Genomic DNA, 22,002 nt, shown 5'->3' with positions numbered 1-22,002 from the left:
AGCGCAAAAATTGTTGTGCTTGGAGGAGCAACCATTTGCTCTGTTTTTGGGACCCAAAACAGAAGAGTTTTGGTCCACTAAGCAGGTGGAGGTTCTCGGCACTTGGTTGTCTTGCAGTGGTAGAGAGAAATAGACAGCAGAAACGGAGTGGCTCTAGTACTCTTTAAATGTTGCAGAACCGCTGTTGGTGACAAGTACGTGTGCTACCGGCTTGGGATGTGTTTACGTGACCAAAGTGGAAAATTTTTCTGCAGTGGGCTATCTTTCGGTGTTGGTGGTTTGCGGTGGAGGGAGTCTAGCTGAAAAGAACAGCAACCGTGTTTCGGCAGTCTCTCCGTGCAAGAGATGATAAGGGCATAAATATATAAAAGGGCGGTATGAAAACCCTAGAGAAAAGAAGGAGACGTGCATGTGCATGCATAGGGATAAAACCGATGTAAAACTGTGTAGAACGTGGAGTCTAAAACTAAGGTAACACGGGCTTGGGCTTTATGGTCCATAAAAAAATATGTAGTGAATAAAAAAATAAATGGGCTTTTCCTTAAATTTTCTCGGCCCATAAAATAGTACTTTAAAAATTTTAACTGGATTTTTCACATACTTAACCCAAAATATATATATATATAAAAAAAAAGGTTTGGCACTAGGCCCGAGTGTTACATAGATGAATGCCACGACTGCAACGAGGAGAAGGAACCGATAATCGCAGACTACGTTTGCCATTTCTATTTATATATATATATATATATATATACATATACATATATACCTATAAGTATATATGTTATGTTGAAGATTTTGAATCTGTAGGATATGAATAAGAGAGAAGAATATTTAAGAAATTGTTTGTTCAAATCTGCGACTGCGAGAGAGCTTATTCTACCTTATTAGCTCTGCCACTATTCACAAGTGCAGACCAGAAGGTTTATTGGGGTTTTCATTCGCGTTTACTCAGACTCGGATCTGAGTCAACTCACGACTTGCTAAAATAGTAAAATGTTATATTTCACTCTTCATCGAATCCATTGCATAATTCTCAGCTTTTTCCATTGATCTTTTTTCTATGGTCAAACATTTAGGAGGCATTTGAAAAGTCAAAGAATTCGGTTCTGCCGTGCCGTGCCGTGCCGTGCCGTGCCGTGAATGGAACGATTATTTACCAGTCTTATGGTCAAGTGAAACCGTTCCTGATTTCGAAATAATAAAAACTTTACAAAAACCAAAACCAATCTAAATTCGAATTAGTTATGTTTGAGGCAATCAATTCTTCATGGTTCAACCACCAAAAACGATTTAGCATATTAAAAGCTACACCATTTATAGTTAAGTAATAAAAGGTGAATCTACTGTTTAGATCAAATTCACTTTGCATCTCATAATTTATTCGTGAAATTCACTTTTATTTGACGAAGATTTGATAAGATTTGCTTGATTTGCTTATTCTTCTGTTCCCCCACTTTTAATCCAGTTAATTGCTTTGAGGATGCAGTAATTTTGCTTTTTCAAACGTAACCCAAGCTATTTTCCTCAGAAAATCACGGTGAAAAACTTACTTCTAATCTCTGGAAACAAAAGTTTTCACATTATATCATGGCTAAAACTTAAAACTACTACCGTGGCAACAAAAATTTCCGTCATTTTAGGGCCCCGATAGATTGTCTCCACCTGCACTTTACAGAACTCCTAGAATCATATTCCATTTCATGTATTTTTTTTCCTGACTGCTAAAGAAAAGAAATATTTCCTCTGCCATTCCAAACTCTTTACCAATTCTTGAAGCCCCAATAACACGCCCAACACCTACTCTCTCTCAGAAAATATATTGCTGCAAATTTGTAGAATAAAGAAAAAAGGAAGAAGAAGTAGAAGAAAGGTTACAGACTTTGATATCATTCGGAGTGCATAATGGTGTTGGAAACAGGGTCTTCCTCTAATGCCTTAATAGCTCCTCCGCCGCCCAGAGAAGACACACCGCTTTTGGGCGGGCCACAAGCTCTGTCCTCACAATCCAAGACCTTTGCCAATGTTTTCATTGCTATTGTGGGGGCCGGCGTTTTAGGCCTCCCCTACGCCTTCAAGCGCACCGGTTGGGTCATGAGCCTCCTTACGCTCTTCGCCGTAGCCGTTCTCACTCACCACTGCATGATGCTTCTGGTCTATACTCGCCGCAAGCTTGAATCCCTACAAGGGTTCTCCAAGATTGCATCTTTTGGCGATTTGGGTTTCACGGTTTGTGGAGCAATTGGCAGATTCTTTGTTGACATTCTGATTATCTTATCCCAGACTGGTTTCTGCGTCGGTTATCTAATTTTCATCGGCAATACTTTAGCCGATCTTATCAATTTGAGCCCCGGAATTCTCGGATTGGCTCCCAAGAGCTTTTACATATGGGGTTGTTTGCCGTTTCAGCTGGGGTTGAATTCGATTGCAACCTTAACCCATTTAGCCCCTTTGAGTATTTTTGCTGATGTGGTTGATCTTGGGGCTATGGGGGTGGTGATGGTTGAGGACGTGTTTGTTTTTCTGAAACAAAGGCCTGCTCTCAAGGCTTTTGGGGGTCTTTCTGTATTCTTTTATGGTATGGGGGTGGCCGTTTATTCCTTTGAAGGTATTGGGATGGTTTTGCCATTAGAATCAGAGATGAAAGATAAGGACAAGTTTGGAAGAGTTTTGGCCTGGACAATGGCTTTCATCTCGTTAATGTATGGGGCATTTGGAGCGTTGGGTTACTTCGCTTTTGGTGAAGAAACAAAGGATATGATCACGGCTAACTTGGGGGCAGGCTTGGTGAGCACTCTGGTTAAACTTGGTCTGTGTGTGAATTTGTTCTTTACCTTGCCTATAATGATGAACCCTGTTTATGAGATAGTGGAGAGGCGGTTCTGGGGTGGTAGCTACTGCCTTTGGATGAGATGGTTGCTGGTTTTCTTAGTGAGTTTGGTGGCTTTGTTAGTCCCAAATTTTGCTGACTTCTTGTCTTTGGTGGGGAGCGGCGTATGCTGTGCTTTGGCCTTTGTTTTGCCTGCCTTGTTTCACCTGCTGGTGTTCAAGGAGGAGATGGGTTGGAAAGAATGGTCTTTTGATGTGGGGATTTTGGTGTTAGGAATTGTTCTTGGGGTTTCAGGAACATGGTATGCTCTGGAGGCAATTCTCTCCACAAAAATGTAATGTCAAATGAGTATCAACTGGGCAGTTTAGATTGGATTTTGATCTGTCTTACCATGTTAGTCACAAAAATAAGAGGTAAGATATTGCAATATTTAAGCAATTGGGAATTGCGTTCCAGTGGTGTTTTATTACAATTACCACTATGGATTAGTTTACATTTGGTTTTATAAATAGCATCTGATGGAATAGGAAAGAAAATCTTTTCTTTTTCATTTGGTTTTTTATCTGTAGTAACGATCTGAAGTATGTACTTTGTTACAAGCATACTTTACTTCAGTTGATGGTGTAACTGTTTGGATGGAGAGATGAAAAATGAGATGATTTTAAATAAAAGTTGAATAAAATATTATTATAATATTATTTTTTAATATTATTATTATTTTGAGATTAAAAAATTAAATTATTTATTATATTTTGTATAGAAATTTAAAAAAATTATAATAATGAGATAAAATGAAAAATTCCAAATGGGTCATCTCTGGCCATGTATAGTTGATCCTTCTTGAAGATGCTAGACTGATATGATCTTCAACAAATCATAATAGAAATGCATGTCAACAAACAGGTCATTTCTTACTCTGATATGGTAATATTGGGTATAAATCATCAGAAACTTGCTGACCTGCGGGACAAAACTTGTTTGAGAGTATGGTTTTTTGGGGAGAAATGATATTTGTAGTTTTAAAATATGTAAATTTTATATAATTTATTTAAAAAATAAATAAATATAAAATTTATATGAAAAAATTAATTTTTTAATGATAAATTTTATTATTTTTAAAAATAAAAAAGTACGTAGAATTTATGGCGATTTTGCGGACTGAACAGAATAAAATGCAATCAAGTGGAGTTAGAGCATTGGCATTGGTCTATGCATATCCATATCTAAAGTCATATTTGGATAATATGACCCTAAAATCATCCACATTGGTTTATGCATATCTATAAATTTAGCTACCTATGAATAGTTGTTATCTAAATTTAGATAACAACTATTCACCCTACATATTATATTTTAATAATTAATTCTCTCTCCTCCCACTCTCTCACACATTCATTTTATTTTCTCACTCTTTCAATAACAAAAAAAAAACATTCACTTGCACATTCATTTTATTATTATAATATATTATATATATATTTTTCATTTTATTATATTTTTAATATATTATTATTAAAAAATTATATTTTTTATTATTATATTTGTATTATTAATGTCAAATGTATGTAGTGGATGTTAATTGTAAAATATATATAAAAAAATAGATTTTAGCAAAAAAGTAATAATAATAAAATAATAATATTTTATTATTATTTTGTTTCAAATATGCATAAGTCAATGTAGAAATTTTGCTTGAATGACAAAGTGAATATGTAAAAGAGGTAATTTTACATATGCATATGCATAAACCAATGCTAATGCTCTTAGGAGACCCTGCCCATACAATAAAACTAAAAAAGATTGGTGTTCGATGGATAGGTGTAGATTGAGATTTTCATTTGGCATGATTGTGGGCCACCCCAAGATTGAAAATTGTTTAATTGAGAACACATGTTCCCAAAAGAAGATTGCGAAAAGGGTAGGCCACTATCATTATTGTTTAGGTTGAGATGTATGCCGTGAGTTAAAATAGTTTAACTTTTTTTTCATGAAAAATTAAAAAAAAAAAAATAGTGAATCCATCAATCTTTCAAATCTAAATCTTGCAAACAGTATGAACACCAACATCATTGTCAATTTTGTTACATCAAGACATTGGGCAACTTATAATGAACTCCGCAAATGTAATTAAAATAGTACACATAAAACCGGGTACGATAAATTTTCAACAGACAATGCTGGGTCGGGTCGGGTCTAGCCTGCCTATGCCGTCCGGATCAACAACCAAAAATTTTATTCAAGATTTGACAGATTGCATACAAGACAGATCACACTGCCTTTATGGCATCATAACATACTCATCTGTGTGTAATAAGAAAATTCTCTGTAGATTCCTTTCAACAGGGCTTGAGACTGCCCCCAAGAAACAAGCTAGGAAAAATCAATGGGAAAAAAATTTAATTTTAAAGTATAAAAAAAAAAAAAAAGGCGGGTGGGGATACACAAGGAGAAATACAAAAAACACTACATTACAAGCAATTGGTGGTTGCAAAGCACAGCATACTAAGACAAACCACTCCAAAGATAGTATCGTGAACAAACAGCACTCAGAAGAAGATAGTAAACCACACGAATAAGGTGCATTACCACCCACAGCTAAAACGCACTCCAATTATCTAAGGTTCTCTTAGGAGTTTGACTCTCCAATGACGTTCTAAATGGCTCGGATCCAAAAGGGTCCGAGTCGTCAAATGATGGGAATCCATGACCCTGATCATTGTCTCTACTGCTGCGAACTGAATCAAAGCGTGCTAGTGTCTCCCGCGGGGCTAAAAATCCAGTGTCGTGTGAGCTGAAAGAATCAAATCTTGAGAAGCTGTCAAAAGAGGGTCCTGACGCCTCGTAGTAATGCGGTGAATTGCCTGAACTGAAGAGTGGTGTGCTAGGAACTGAATCATCAAAACTAAATGCACTCTTCTTCTGGAAAAAGCCTCCTCCTGCCTGAGGTGACTCCGTTCTGATAGGGTTTAGACCAAAATCCCCAGATCCAAAGAAATAGTTCTCCCCATTTCTTTCTTGGTCCGTCCCCTATTCAGTTTAGTCATGTTAGACAAGGCATTTTCAAATTACATGTTGACGGGGAGCACAGCATAGTAATGACCAAACATAAACTTCAAAGAGACACCATAAGCTGTAGAATAAAAGCTCTGCGGGCCATCTACAGAATTATCAAATAGAGGATGTAGTTTTGGTAACGTTACATCAACTTATGAATTTTTTTTAAGGAATACATTCTTGTATACACTGGAGATTCTGAACATGTCCTATGTCCTTAAGCTTTGGCCTCCCTTCCAGTTATTTTCCTTCACCATATGTTTTCTTATTTTATACCACATTTTCATTAAAAAAAATATTAACAGGACGTGCTTCTAGCATGATTTGAGCAAAATTTCAAAAAACATGGGGTAGAATTTGCCTATCAAAATAAATTTGAATACCTTGGAAGTACTGACTGGATTAAGGCCCCACACTGAGTCCACATCATCATTAGCGTCAAATGTTCCCCAAGTTGGTTCATCAAAACTCTTATCACCAGAAAACACAGACCCAGCACCCCCATGATCGCTGTACAAAACAATTACATACTCAGCTATATGCACGTAGCTTATAATAATTACATCAAATGGAGGGGACAACCTAGAGAAAACATTTGAATTTAGCATAGAAGCAATAAAAATAACAGATTGATGACCCGTCAGGTAATCAAGTACTACTGTTTACCATGGGGATATTGTATACACAAATTTTCTATTCATGTAGAAATGAGCGGGGTCATCACATGTAAATGTTCTTCATGCACACGCACTTCTAGATGTTGCCTTTTACAGCCATGTGTGAAAAAGATAAAACATGCTGCATACCAGGATTAATGATGAGATGCATAACTTAGAGATATCATCATTTCAGGACAAAGGAGAGAACATAAAATTTTGGGAAATGTTATATATTACAGATATAATTTCTTAAGCATCCTCTTTATATTCTATTGAGCCACCGTATCATTTCACTTTATTTTTCATTTCATTTTATTGACCTACCACAACCTTTCACAGGCTAAAAAGACCTTTAATTGTATTGTCTTTATTACCACAATAATCCCACTCGATTTTTTGATACTAAGATTAAAAAATAAAAGGTTTGAAGACAAAACATTTCCTACCATTTATGATTACTGTTTTATTTTTTTTATAAGTCATTTATGATCACTAATTCAATAGAGGGAAAAAAAAAAAACTTTTCACCTTATAGTGGTTATTGATTTCCCATTACTTGTCTCTTTGGCTTTCCCCGCCACTTAACTCTTCTATCATTTTATTATTATTTTTCCAATAAAGAAAAACAGACTATACATCTTTCGGTTGATACTGACTCTTCAGTATTTACCTCTTTGGCTTCATTACCTCTGAACGATTCTACTTTGAACTCTTTGTATTCTCACCAGTTAATTTTGATGTTTGTTAAGATATGAAAATTGTTCTTCCTCAAGATTATAAGAATGTTCTTGCATTTTAGACTCTTTGCGACAGAAATTTTAGACAATTAATATATGATAGTAAAGTGAGTCTTTCTGTGCATTGCACGGGTCAATGACTAGTTTCATAAAATACAAAAACTAGAACAGCAGAAGGCAACACAAAAACAAACTGATGTCAAAAAGAATATCTCATATCAGACAGGCATGAAAGCTTTCTTTTCTTTTTTTTCTTTTTTTCTTTTTAACTCTCTAAATTCGTTAGTGATAGGCCCATTAGTAATAAGAACAGTATGATACATTGTTGAGTAAAATGCATCATAAATAAAATGAAGAAGCAATGACTTCAAAAGAAAATAATTACAAATCTCAATGGACAATTAAAAACCATGTGTGTTGGATCAAAAAGTATCGATCAGGAAAATATTTACTATGCAGAAAATTAACAGAAATCGGTAGAAGAATACCTTTGATAATCTTTATCACGCGGTGAAGCATCGGCATCCATTGCCTTGTCAAAGTTAAAATCTGGAAATTCTCTAGGTGGACTTTCAATAGCACTCCTTGCTACAGGGCTGATAGGAGTACTTTTTGCAAAGTCATCTTCACCTTTATTATACGCTGACCCATTTTCAACCCCATGTTCATTCATAATCTGTGGCTTTTCCGACTTGGTATCATCACTAGGTGAAGCAGCAGCAGTCGGGCTCTCAATTGTGGAGGCTTTTTCATCCCTAGCTGATTTAAATTTCTCCCTTGGAGGGGCTATGACATTTTGGACATCAAGAGTAAGCTCCTTGACAGAAGTGAACCCTGAAAATTGTAGATTATGCATGAGCCAACATGAATATTACACCCCAGATCAAAATTCTTAAGGACAGAAAACCACCACGCACAACACAGATAAAACCATTATCACCTCTGGTTTACAGGAAACAAGCCACAATCAGTGTACATTACATAATTGACAAATGAAAAGTACCAAAATATTCCCAGTAATTATCATTGTATATACACTGAAATAACTCTTCTCATGTATTATCATATAGCAATGCAAGACTGGAAACTAATGCATCACATGCTAAAAGGTGAAAACCACTTGATATGCCTCACTAAGATCTCTTTAAGCTGTGAAGTAAGATTACTTTGGTGCTTGTGTAATTATTTTTGCATACCTTCATCTTCAAACTTATCCCAATCTTGATCCCAGTCAGCAGCACCCTCTTGGATGCCAGGTTGCCAGCCTTAAAATAATTAAGAAAAAAATATACAAAAAAATTTCAGTCATCACAATCAAACAGAAAAGGCAAAAGTAGTAAAACCCAAGAAGGATGAATAGAGTACAGAAGCCTACGAGAAGGAACAAGCTCTTTGGTGGCCAAATCAACCAGGACAATCATGGCTTCTTACTACCAATTGGAAAAGGATTCAACCATATCCTCAAAGGAACAAATACCTTTTTTGATTGGTAAATAAGGTTTTATTGATCATAAGAATAGGCAAAAGCCCAAATACATGGATCATATACAAGAGCAACGCCTAGGAGTGATGTTCTAGTGATCCTCAAAGGAACAAATATTGACAAACTTTAAGGAACCTTCCTAAAAGGTCACATTCTACAATCTTATGTTTCTTCAGAAGAAGTTTGGGAAAAGCAAAAGAGAAAATTGATAGATGTCTGGAAAGTTCACATTTGCCATGAGTCCTACTTCATTCCAAACTTGAAGCACAGGTGTTGTATTATTTATATTGGCATTATCAAAGTTTTCATTTGAAGTTATACATATTTTTTTTTATAGGTAATTTTTTTTTTTTGTTTTACTAATGTTAAAGAAGCAAGGCATTGTCCAATTACACAGGAAGTTATACATTAGCATCCTATTAAAGTCCAAAGCCTTTGCCGACTGCTCTTTATCCTCGAACAATGAAAGCCAAGGATATGGGTAAAATGTCTTGTGGATGCCACATAACAATGTTAAGAAAGTGGAGGACTGGCGACTGTCTAATTTGGTAAATGGAATATACAACATAGTGAAAGTGTGACAGAAGCATACCAAAGGGAAGCTCAGTTAATGTTGCTGGTTTCGCATGTAAACCATATTTCTTGCAACGCCCATTAAGAGCTTTCACTAGCTCATCAAGGTCTGATTGGATATGATCGGCACGAACCTGAAAATTTCAATTGAAAATGAAATTCAAAGTTTCTAGAAAGGCATGCATAGGACCATATTTGTTAAGACATACCTGGAGAACACCATCTGCACTACCATCTTGTTCCATCTTGACAATTGCCTGATATAGCTCCATTTTCTTCTCCTGTAAATAAATAGCATAAGATATAACTGTGAGGAATGTAAACGCCACTTTTTTTATAAGTATAATATCAAACTTCTAATACGTGAATGACTAATGGAAAGCTCCTTATGGGTCATTCTTTAAAAGAAGTAACAGAAACCTGTAAATCACGAAATGTAGCTTCTCCGAGGGTTAATTTAGAGGCTACATCACCAACTTGCTTGTATTTGTCTTCATATTTCTTGGCTAGGGATTCGACCTAAAGCACAGATGGTTTTCGTTAAGCACATGGTTGTAAAAGAAAAAGGACAGAATATACACAAGCTCTGCATCCAAAGATACCTCACGTTTATCGGCAGATGTCCTTTCTATGATCTCGTTAAGGCGATTATCACATCTGCTCTTGTATAGAACCTAGTACCAAAGTGAAAAAGAAATTAAAGGAAGACATAGCCAAATAATTAAGCATTATTGCTTCCAATATTACTTATAAAGTGTGCAAGACTATAAAGAGAATAGTACAACACGTCTAGTTCCCAGACAAAGAAATGTGATGTCTTTGCATGGTCGGCCCAGCTTAATATAGATTGCAATCTGGGAAGCTTCCCCGGAAAAAGGAAAAGGTCTACAAACAAGATGATTACATTAGGTGGATTGTTTTCTGAAAAAAATGAAGAGGATTATACCACTAAATACACGTCCCTGCTGCTAGTATCAAGATGTTTTTTTTAACTGTCAAAACCGTAGTACATTAGTTTGCAGAGAACTGCATATTTGGAAGCTCCTCACTTTTTGTCCTTATCTAGATCTAGTGCTCACATCATATCCATCCACATTTGCAATGTAATTTTCTTGCACATATGCTCACATCATATCCATTCACTGGTTTAATATGATCAGTGGCTCTCCAGGTGATTATTCATATTGGCAGAATCAATATTTCTGACATAGAAGTCCATACCTTACCAAGAAGGAACTATTAGATCTCCAACAACAACAAGAGGTTGACACATGCGATGGAAATAATCTTCAAAAAGAAAGAAACAACATTAATTACTCACAAGTTCCTGCATTTTAACACGATAAAACTCAATTTTCTGTCTAGATTCCAACAATTCTTTCTCCAGCTCTTCTACCTACAATGAACAAAAAGAATCAGGTCAAAAGGATGCTCAGTACTCCTAAAGGGAAAAACATGGCATCTAGATTAATACAGAATAGCAACCAGAAGAAAATGGGGGGGGGAAATTTTTTTTTTTTTGATAAGTAAAATAAGTATATATTCATCCAAAAAGTGTCAATTACAAAGAAAAGTTCTGCTGCTCCCATCCTAACTAGGTGGGAACATTAGAAACTAGAAACTCATGAAACTCCATGCCATTAAAGTCCACAGCATGAGCCCAAGTACAAAGGGTCCTAAAAAATAACATTTTTAGCTCTGCTATTGATCTCTCTTTGTCTTCAAAAATCCTCTCATTGCGCTCCTGCCATAAGCACCACAAAATACAGTTTGGGATCATCTTCCAAACCGCTTTAATCTGTCTCATTCCTCGAATTGAAGTCCAACAGGCCAAAGCATCCATCACAGTTTCTGGCATCACCCATGCTAGATCTATTCTGTTAAACACCGCATCCCAAATAGTCCTGGCTACCTCGCAATGTAAAAGTAAATGATCCACCGATTCACCCCCTCTTTTACACATACAACACCAATCTGCTATGATTATGTTTCGTCTTCTCAGATTATCCGTAGTAAGAATCTTCCCCAAAGCCGCTGTCCACACAAAGAAAGAAGCTTTGAGAGGAGCCTTATTGCACCAGAGCTTTCTCCAAGGAAATTGACTGTCAGGTACTTGTGTGAGTACCTTGTAAAAGGAGCTAACAGTGAAGACTCCTTTCCTTGTTGGACACCACCACAAATCATCTGTATGCTGGGTATTTGGGCGACAAGAGTATAAAAGGCTATAAAAGTCTATAAAACTCCCCATCTCCCAATCCTGTGCTGCCCTGAAGAAATTGATATTCCAAAGGATGTTTCTACCTTCAACTTCCATTACCTCCGCCACCATGGCATCTTTAGCATTTGCAATCTCAAAAGGTGTAGGAAAACTGTCTTGTAGAGTACAATTGGTACACCAAACATCCTTCCAAAATCTGATCTTTGAACCTGTACCCAATTGCAATCTTGTATGTTGATGAAAAACCACCCATCCTCTTCTAATGTGTTTCCATAATCCCATTCCAGCGGCCCCTCGCACCTCTCTAGTACACCAACCCCCCTCGAGACCACCATATTTGTTCTCAATCACAATCTTCCATAAGGCATCCGGTTCCTTGTTATACCGCCACAACCATTTGCCAAGTAGTGCCCGATTAAACATCCTCAGATTTCTAATACCCAATCCTCCATTGGAGATTGGACGACATACAATTTCCCACTTGACTAAATGGAATTTGAACTCTTCACCTAGGCCCCCCCACAAAAAATCTCTTTGTATCTTCTCAAGACGTCCCGCTACGCTGGCCGGTATAGGGAATAAGGATAAGAAATAAGTTGGTAGATTGGAAAGCGTACTTTTAATAAGCGTGATCCTGCCCCCTTTTGACAAATACATTCTCTTCCAACCTGCTAATCTTCTCTCTACTTTTTCAATCACAGTATCCCAAATAGAAAGCGCCATCGGGGCTATACCCAGAGGTAATCCCAAATAGTTCATAGGGAGAGACCCTATCTTACAACCCATTATACCAGCCATTACCCTTAAATTCTGAACTTCTCCAATAGGCACCAACTCAGATTTGTCATAATTCACTTTTAAACCAGACACTGCTTCAAAACAAAGCAACAATGCCCTCACAGGTACTAATACTTGCAGTTCAAATTTATGAGTTACCGATCTTTCTGGACGCTAAGAGTCTAGGTTCTTGCCCAAAATTTTGTGAATGGATGCTTGTGCTGTTTTGAATCTTCTCTGTTTTCTGAATCTTATCTTAAGAATGCTTGCTTGAGTAAGTTATAAGTTTATGATGGGGCAATATGATGAAGTTGTGATTGAGTCCAAATGTTTCATCGTGTTAAAACTTAGAGAGGGTGCTGTGCGAGTTACAGAGAGAAGTTGGAAAACAGAGTACTCGGTGGAGTTGGGGTACTCTTCAAATCAGTGGCTTGTGAAGGTACTGGAGGAGTGCTTGAGCAAGGGGAAGAAGGAGGTTTATTCGGCAACTCGGAATGGTTTCTCTAGTCTTATAGCACAACGTTGTGTTAACAGGCGAGGGAGATTTCTTGAATTATCCGAGTATAATCAGGGAGGGAGGAGAAATGTCATTTGCATTCCTGAGGGTGTTAACGGAGGGGGATGGAGGAAGATGAGGGAGAAGCTGAAAGAGAAAGGTGCGGATGGCTCGATAAGAGTTGGCGTGCATGGAGGAGGGGGCCGGAACCTCGGTAGTGGGGCATTGAGACATAAAGATTGGTCGTATAAGGAGGCGTTGTCCGTGAATATCAACCAGCGGCAGGGTGGTGCGAACGTGCGTGAGCGGCAGGGTGGTGCGAACAGGCGCGATGGCGGTGGGAACCTGCGTGAAGAAGGTGCGAGAGCTACGGGTAGAGGACAAAGGCCATGGCAGAGGGAAGGAACGTTGCATCCAAAGTGTATGTCGTGCCATACGTTGTGTCAGGAGACGTGGGAAGTCAGAAAGGACTTGGCGGATTTGCGGGGACTGATGCATTCACTGCAGAGAGATATGGCTTCAATAGTGAACTTTGCCGGGTCTATTAACGCAATGGAGGAGACGGTGGTTTTAAAAGGGAAGGAGAAGGTTCATGGGCCGGGCTATCCTATGAATAAGGTCCAGTTGAAAACAAAAAAAGGTAAGGGCTGGGCTGTGTGGAGAAAAAAGAGTGGGCCGACGCGGCCCAAATCCAATCTTAGCAGCCCGCCCGTAATCACTCGGGCTGATGGGGCAGGGCCTTCTAGGCTTTCTGGTCAGCAGGTACTTGGGCCTGGGCCGGCCCAGCCCAGGAATGCAGGACTCGGGTCAGAGCCGCCCTCGAGCCCTAGCAGATTCGGGTCTGAGAAACCCGTTTCGTCCACGAGCCCTAGCAGGCTCTCACCCGAGCTGAGCAGCCTCGGGTTTGTGCCGGATAGTCAATCGACGGCGCTGGGTCAGCCGACGGTTACACAGACAGTGCCGACGGTGGCAGTTGTCGCCGATGAAGCGACGCCGGTGCTCTTCGCGCAACAGGCGATGGTGGGTTTCGAGGATCGACTTTCTCCACCTCACGTGGGTCAGATACCGCCGACGAAGGGAGGCGGGAGTTTCTCGACTCAGGTGGACCTCTCAGTGAGACATTTGGAGGAGCTTGAGGTGGATGAGGAGGAGAATGATTCGGATGATTTTATGCACTCCGTGGAGGACGAACTATTCATCCCTGAGGCTTGCGGATCTGAGGAGCTTTCGGTAGGGGGTAGCTTTCAGGATAACAGAGTGGGGAATCCAATCCCACTGAACTATTATTTTCCAGACCAAGTTTCAGATTGGGTGATACACAAAGCAAAAGAAATTCGAAATGTGGTAGGGATAGATTGTGATGGGTTTGAGGAGCAGTTCATAGCTTTGTTAACTGCTATGGAAGCTGGTCACCGCCAAAATAAGAAGGGGGAATCGAAGAAAAGCCGAGAATTGAAAAGATTGATGTGGTCGATGAATTCGGAAGGTGGTTCGAGTAGGAATAGGGCAAAAGGGAAGGGGCTGAATATTTCTCAATGAAGCCTAAGATTGTTTCTTGGAATGTTCGGGGCCTCAATGTGGTAGAGAAACGTCTTCGGATTAGACATTTAATTCGTGAGTGGAAAGCGGATATTGTGTGCTTACAGGAGACAAAACTGAAAATGATCAACAGGAAGATTGTGAGGAGTTTATGGAGCAACATATATGTAGATTGGGTTTATTTGGCCTCTTCAGGGGCATCGGGAGGAATGGTGGTGATGTGGGACAAGAGAGTGGTGGAGAAAGTGGAGGAATATATAGGGAGTTTTTTGATAGCGTGTGCATTCAAATGTGTTTCAGATGGTTTTTCGTGGGCATTTGCGGGGTATATGGGCCTAATCTAGATTCAGACAGAAGCATGTTGTGGGATGAGCTTGTAGGGGTGTATAGTTGGTGGGAGCTCCCTTGGTGCATTGGAGGGGATTTCAATGTGGTTCGTTTTCAAAGTGAATGTTCTGGAAGTAGAAGATTGAGACCAGCAAGTTTGGAGTTCTCGGAGTGTATTTTTGACTTGAATTTGATTGACCTTCCACTTGTTGGGGGTGGAGCAACTTGGTCAAATAATCAGTCTTGGTCCCGATTGGACCGTTTCTTAATTTCACCTGAGTTTGAAAGTCATTTTCCTGATATCTGGCAAACTCGTTTGGCACGCCTAGCATCAGATCATTGGCCAATTTTGCTTGATTGTGGAGGCATTCGTAGTGGTAAAAGGTATTTTAAGTTTGAGAATATGTGGTTGAAGTCTGAAGGTTTCGTGGATAGGGTCAAACAATGGTGGAGTTCGTATCATCTTGAAGGTACACCTAGCTACATTTTTGCAGGCAAATTGAAAGAGTTAAAAAGAGATCTAAAGGTGTGGAACCAACATACTTTTGGCAATGTAGAAGACAATAAAAATTCAAAGTGGGAGGAAATACAGGAGTTAGAAAGACTTCAAGAAGGGAGACCACTTACTGAGGAGGAACAAATTCATAAATCTAGTTTGGCTGTAGATCTTGAGAGGATAATTCTACAAGAAGAGATGTCGTGGCGCCAGAAATCGAGAGCCCTTTGGTTAAAGGAAGGGGATCGGAACACAAAGTTCTTCCACAAAATTGCAAATTCTCATAGAAGAAATAATAACATTGAGATGCTGAAAATTGAAGGGGTCGAGTGTAGAGAAGAAGAAGCAATAAAAGACCATGTGGTAAATTTCTTTGAGGTGCTTCTAACTGAACAGGTGGGGTGGAGGCCGACTTTGAATGGATTGGTTTTTGGTAATATAGAGTTGGAGGAAGCTGAAAGGATGGAAAGGGCATTCGAAGAGGTAGAGGTCTATGATGTAATAAAGAAAATGGCTAAAGATAAGGCACCCGGTCCTGATGGTTTCTCCATGGGTTTTTACCAAGAATGTTGAGAGGTGATAAAGGGAGATCTTATAAAGGTGTTTCAGGAGCTTTTCTCGATTGGCAAATTTGAGAAAAGCCTCAACACCACTTTCCTTGCTTTAATCCCTAAAAAGGTAGGGGCTTCTGAGATCTCCGATTTTCGGCCTATCAGTCTAGTTAATGGTACGTACAAGATCATTGCTAAAGTACTTGCTAATCGTCTGAGTGGGGTCTTGGGACAGATCGTCACTAAGCCCCAAAATGCCTTTGTAAAGGGTAGACAAATACTTGATGCGGCTCTAATTGCTAATGAATGTCTGGACAGTCGTGTGAAGATTGGTAGCCCAGGGCTTATGTGCAAGTTAGATATGGAGAAGGCATATGATCATGTGAATTGGGATTTCCTTCTATATCTACTGGGTAGGTGCGGATTTGGAGACAAATGGAGGTCATGGATCAGATGGTGTATCTCTACGGCAAGATTCTCTGTGTTAATCAACGGCAGTCCAGAGGGTTTCTTCCCGAGTTCGCGTGGCTTGAGACAAGGGGATCCATTATCTCCTTTACTCTTTGTTATTGTTATGGAGGCACTAAGCAGGATGATCTCAGCCTTAGTGACTAATGGTAATATGAGTAGTTTTCAGATTGGATCGCCGAGTAGGGGCATTGTTGGGGGGGGGAAATTTTGCAAGTCTATTATCTTTTTTTTTATAAGTAAAGCAAGTCTATATCTAGTCATGCCCTAGAGACATCAAGAAATGGCTGATAGCCAAGTAATATTATGAAAATCAATGTCACAACAGAGAAGTTTAATGTTAATGCTACCTTGACATAGGCCTTGGAATTGGCAGAATGAACTAACGGAAAACGAAATTAAGGGCAAAACCAAAAGTTAATTCAAGGTTGTAAGACCATTTCATCAAATTATTTAATCCGATATTGTGAGAGCAATATCAAACGCTTGGTTGGTGATAGGGTAAATTGCTAGTGCCCATAACCCCATAATAGGGAAAACCCAAAGCACTCTGGTTTGAAAACACAAGGTCTACAAATCTAGAAAAGATAGATGGTAAATTTAAACTCTTGGATGCGAAATAAAGAGGTTACAGAGAAGAATGGGCTTCAAAGTGAAAATAATTCATGAAGAAAAGAACAGAAATTTAACACTGATGTGGATCCATTTAGAGGGAGGAGGAATAAAACAAGTGGCCCAACTTCACCTTTCATCCAAATGTAATTTAAAAACCTAATGTTGTTGCTTTACACCTAGATATAAAAAATAATGAGAATCCAGTAAAAACTGGAAATGTAGGATATCTAAAAAACAGGCAATGTGAGAAATGGAAACAGAACAAGTGCCTTTTTATCAGCCTCTGTCGCTTCTTCGAACTTTGAATTGAGCGAGTTCTGCTCCTCCTTACTTAGCTGATTTACAAGGTGCTTCTCCAGCACTGGTACTTTTGACTTCTGCAGATTGGCCTCTGACCCTTCAGCCTGGGGGACTGCAACTGGTGGCCTTGGAGGTCTAGCTGCAACAGCAGTTATATTCCGAGCGCCAGAACCGGGAATCCCATGCTGTTGTTGAGGACCTTTGAACAAAAAAGGGCGTAAAGATAGGGGCTAATTTTCAATAAATCATGCCAGTTAATATAGTCTATATGATTATGGTGCAGAAGGGTACCGGATGGAGGTCGCCATGTTGTGTTGGTGTAGTTGGTCACAGATTGACCGGGGGTCAATGAAAACATAATATTGCTTGGAAGCACTGCTGGAAGAGGACGTCCTTCCCTATACCTCTCCATCAAATAAAGAGCAATACAGAACTCCCCAAGAGAAAGCATGCTATCATTATCCTGATCAGATAAGTCCCACACCTGCTTTAAAATCTCTGACAAATTTAAACAATATATAATGGTGAGAACAATGAGACCATGAGATTAAAAGTTTCCACGAAGATATTATCTGCATGAAACATAAATTGGACAAAACACACGGCATAGCCTTAGTTCAGTGTTGCAACTACATTCACCATTGGCAAAGGAGCTGAAGAAAATGCACTCTTATGAAAACAGAATTTGAAAGATATCAAGCCTCACATTTCTCAGACCAAAACCAATATTTGGAATCCAATTAACTTGGAAACTAGTGCAAATAAGATACTCCATAACTAGAAGGTTGCACATCAAACAGACCAACACCAATAGCTTTATTAGTCATGGTAGTGAGCCATACAACAACATGCCAATAAGGAGGTTGTGCAATTTACGGGTGTAACAACCAAACAGACTCAAAAGCACATAAAACACAACTGGGAAACTGGGCACTCGAAGACAAACTAAAACTATTGACGACTGTACCATTCGGGAAGTTAAAAGGGAGAAACAACAAAATAGTAATCCATTCAGACTGATTGCATCTATTATGCATCGATAATGCATTCAGACTAAATGAGTATATGATAAACAGTAGACCTTTGATTAACCATATCTGCAAGAGTAAGTGGCATAAAACCCACAGATAAATTACTAGTAATTATTAGTTATTTATACTTAAAGGAGAATGACAGGAATTGAACCCGCACAAGGTGGATTCACAATCCACTGCCTTAATCCAGTTTGACTACATCTGCCCCTATGCTCCATGTAGTACAAATTACATGGAGATTGCAATTTCTACCAGCTGGGAAAATATTATTTAAATTAAACTGCAAAAGAATTATGCCCTTAGTCTTGCAACAATGGACTGACAGGGATAGCATATAACTAATCTTTATAATTAAATATTTCTACTGTATAGGTAGATCTGAAACACATGTACATGTGATATTAGATATTAATCAGTTATATATTAACTAAAGATATATCTAATTAATATCTAATATTGTGGGTGCCATCATTTCTAAGGCTGCTTTAAATGGCAAGGTCCATGGCGAAAAAATAGTTCTACCTCTTGGCAGTCGCCAACTCAGAAATAAATTCCGGGCTTCTCCACCAGTGATTTTCCCATCTCTGTCTCTGTCTACTTCAATGAACACTTTGGTATACTTCTGAACATCAGTCTGAGTCATCCTAGGCCATGCCAGCTGGGATTGACTGGAAGCAGAACTCTCAGCTCCAAGTGATATTCCAGATGAATTAGATGCAGTAGTAGTCTGTGTTGAGACCTTCTGGTTCTGATTCTCATGTGACCGGGCCTGCTGAAGCTGACCACCAACAGGTTGCATTGTGAGTGAACCCTGCAAAGAATCAAAGGCATTTGGCCTAATAGAAGGCTGGGTACCAGCAGATACTGGAACGACAATTGAAGAGACCTGCAAATTGCCTGCAGAAGTTGTATGTGCAGAAGAATCTTGCTTTGATTGAGATGGCGTAGCAGAAAAGACATCACCTCCGAAAATAGAGTCAGAAGAAAATCCATTTCCAGATATATTCAGTCCTTTAGAGTCCTTAGCTGGTGTTCCCGATGGCTTCATTCCAGATGTTTCCTGTGGTCTAGGTGGTAATGCAGCATTTGATCCAGATGCTGCCAGCCCAAATTCATCACGAGTTGTTGAGGGACCTATCCCACTGGCTGATACTTGTGAGGCTGCTCCTAGTGAAGCTGCACCTGTCGTTCCACCTACCCAGCCACTTGAGCTGCTTGAGTTCGGAGGGCGGGGTCCACTCACAGCACCTCCACTAGGTAATACTTGTGGAGGCCTCAACAACTGACTTCCTTGTGAAGGAAAATGCTGCTGGTTCATAACCACATTTGGAGGTACTTGTGGTCCTCTGATCGCAACATTGAGGGAGGACATTGGAGGAACAGCACCAATCTGAGGTCTAGGTGCTGCTACAGTGGAATTGAGCTGAGGTGCAGCAGTGGCAGTCAAATTGATCTGTGGTGCAGGTATTTTAGCTGAAGCTGGGCCATATAATGCTGCCTTTACTATTTCGGGGGTTAGGTCTCGCTTACTTTGTGCCACAGTTACAAGTTTAAGGGCATTATAGAACTCTGCCCGACCAAGGAAACCACTCTGGCTCTGGTTGGCAATTGCCCATACCTACAGATAAAAATAAGATATCAATATAAATGAAAGCTGATTAAATCGGATACTATCTCTACTTATCAAAAAAAAAAAAATCGGATACTATCTCTAGTTCAGTCCGTCCATACATCTTGTCCTCGTATGTGCCAAAGAAATACAACCGATGTACACAAGAAGTTACAGAACCCACCAGCTCTAACGAGTTGGCAAACACTCCTCGAAAAAGAAGACTTGCCATAATGGTATGCTTGGGTTATTCTATCACATGGCATGCTACTCCAAGTCCCATGGCATACTACTCCAAGATATCATACTTTTTTTATCTCCAAACTTTCCAATGCCAACTCTTTAAGACCCATCTGATTCACTGAGGAAGTTCCTAAATAAAAGCAAAAATAGAAAGAAAAAAAAAAAAAAAAAAAAAAGAAAGGAACACCAAACATCTCTAATAAATAAGGTAATGGGAAATGATTTGTGCAATCGTAGGGTGTGCAAGCTCCGTGCACTCCCTTTAAAAAAAATTGAGGCCCACCATAACAAAGTAGGTTTTTTCATGTGGGTCCCAAATTTGCCCCACTATTTTTCAAAAGGAGTGCATGGGGCTTGCACACCCTAAGACTGTATCTAGCATTACTCCTTAAGCAAGTTACCCTCCATGAGAACTTTCCAAAGAGACAAAAATTTAAAAATTGAAGAAAAAAAGGACTACCTTAGTAGGAGTAAGGGCTACACAATTCCAAGGACGTCATTATGCTGTATCCCAAAAGTACCTAATGAAATGTTAGAACCTCATCCTTTTTTACTTGTACCTGTACCCACCCTCGCTTATGCTCTCCAACCCCCAATACATGGCTCCTTTAGAACACTAATTCCAAATAGGCCTCCAAATTTTAGAACTTCAATGTAAGAAACCAGCTTTGGCCCAGGAGCATATATACTCTACTAATTTAACACTTCCCCACCCCTAGTGCCCAGCTTCGCCCCAGGGATATGCTCAAAACTTTAATGATAGCATCATACTGAACCAACCATCTTCCAGATGATTACAGTTCAAATTGTTCATATGTATTGTTATTTACAACTTGTGTTGTAGTCTGCACTACTGCAACTTATTACCAAATAAAATTCTCAAAGACCGATGTAAGCATTTCTTGGCCCCCTTGCTACTACAATCTTCATCAAAAGCTTGGTTCAACAAAGTACACTGGAAAATGCAACTAAATGGAGTAATGGTAAAATACAACGTAGGCGTGCTAAAAATCTATTTTATACCGAAAACATCACACGAATTCTAGAACTTATCGAAAAACCAGCAATGAATAAGAGGATTATGCAATTCTAAGCAAACATCAACAGCTCAAACCACTCATAGACTGAAATTACTAATCAATTCGATCAAGAGCAAAGAAAATATGATTGAATTACACAAAAAGGCACATGCGAATATATATATATGTGTGTGTGTGTGTGTGTGTAAATATACCCATACACAGAGATGTAGGGAGAGAGTTACCTGCGCAAGAACCTGCTTAGGCAAACCGGAGCCTTGGAAGAAGCCCACGGCTTCAGAGCCGCTGATTCGTCCATCACGGTCTAAATCGGCTCGAAGAAAATATGCATCGAAGAGATCCACATTCGGCCCTTGGTTCTGCGCCGACGCCATCTTGGTGGATTAAACAGCACGGGCCGATTGAGTCCGAGTCTCGCAGATCAGAACATGGAATCGAAGGCAGAGCGGAGAGCATGTGCATGAGAAATGCTAGACGTGGGAAAGCAACCCGAACAATGACGAACCAAAATCAGAGCAAAATTCGAAGCCCTAAATCTTTCAAATTTTATTGCTTCGGCCTCTGTTTCTATGTTTTCTTTTCTTTTTTGATTCGGAGGAAAAAAAAATACAGGAAAAGGAAAGAACAGATGGAGAGAGCAGACTGCAGAGAGGAGATCGGAAGCTTTGAAATAAAAATAAAATAAAATATAAATGGTCGATGTCATTTTAATTTCCTAAGGACAAAAGTGCCTCCATCTTCATTACAGTATTTCAATCCTACCACTGGCCCAGTCACCGGCCCATTATGGGCTCCCTTTTCATTTCCTCTCGAGTAATTCTATTTATCATTTTAAAAATAATAGATGATAAATTTATAAATAAAATATAATAAATATTTTTTAATCATTTAATATAACATTATAAAATTATAAAAAGATAATAAAAAAGGGATGATGAATAGATTTAGACCAT

The 22,002-nt window shown here is 39.0% G+C and overlaps 2 protein-coding genes across 3 annotated transcripts; one reads left to right on the top strand and one right to left on the bottom strand.

Annotated features, from left to right (window-relative positions):
- The first annotated feature begins 1,630 nt into the window (after positions 1 to 1,630).
- Positions 1,631 to 3,444, top strand: LOC108997385 (amino acid transporter AVT3B-like). The gene has a single exon (XM_018973618.2). The coding sequence runs from the start codon at positions 1,906 to 1,908 to the stop codon at positions 3,166 to 3,168; it is 1,263 nt and encodes a 420-aa protein (XP_018829163.1). The 5' UTR covers positions 1,631 to 1,905; the 3' UTR covers positions 3,169 to 3,444.
- Positions 3,445 to 5,278: 1,834 nt separating this feature from the next.
- Positions 5,279 to 21,703, bottom strand: LOC108997384 (epidermal growth factor receptor substrate 15-like 1). 2 transcript variants are annotated; one of them, XM_035684891.1, is made up of 14 exons: positions 21,274 to 21,703; positions 19,044 to 19,775; positions 18,680 to 18,935; positions 17,415 to 17,621; positions 17,093 to 17,322; positions 10,658 to 10,732; positions 9,939 to 10,010; positions 9,757 to 9,855; positions 9,546 to 9,617; positions 9,356 to 9,470; positions 8,477 to 8,545; positions 7,769 to 8,114; positions 6,268 to 6,394; positions 5,279 to 5,857 (listed from the first exon to the last, which is right to left on the bottom strand). In XM_035684891.1, the coding sequence occupies exons 1-14, from the start codon at positions 21,421 to 21,423 to the stop codon at positions 5,426 to 5,428; spliced, it is 2,982 nt and encodes a 993-aa protein (XP_035540784.1). In that variant the 5' UTR covers positions 21,424 to 21,703; the 3' UTR covers positions 5,279 to 5,425. The 2 variants fall into 2 exon arrangements, with proteins under 2 accessions (XP_035540784.1, XP_035540783.1); XM_035684890.1 differs by having other exon boundaries at positions 18,680 to 19,775.
- Between the last annotated feature and the right edge of the window lie 299 nt (positions 21,704 to 22,002).

The sequence above is a fragment of the Juglans regia genome, chromosome 13 (assembly GCF_001411555.2).
Source record: "Juglans regia cultivar Chandler chromosome 13, Walnut 2.0, whole genome shotgun sequence".
In the NCBI taxonomy this organism is placed as follows: Eukaryota; Viridiplantae; Streptophyta; class Magnoliopsida; order Fagales; family Juglandaceae; genus Juglans; species Juglans regia.
This window is presented reverse-complemented; position numbering and strand designations above follow the sequence as displayed.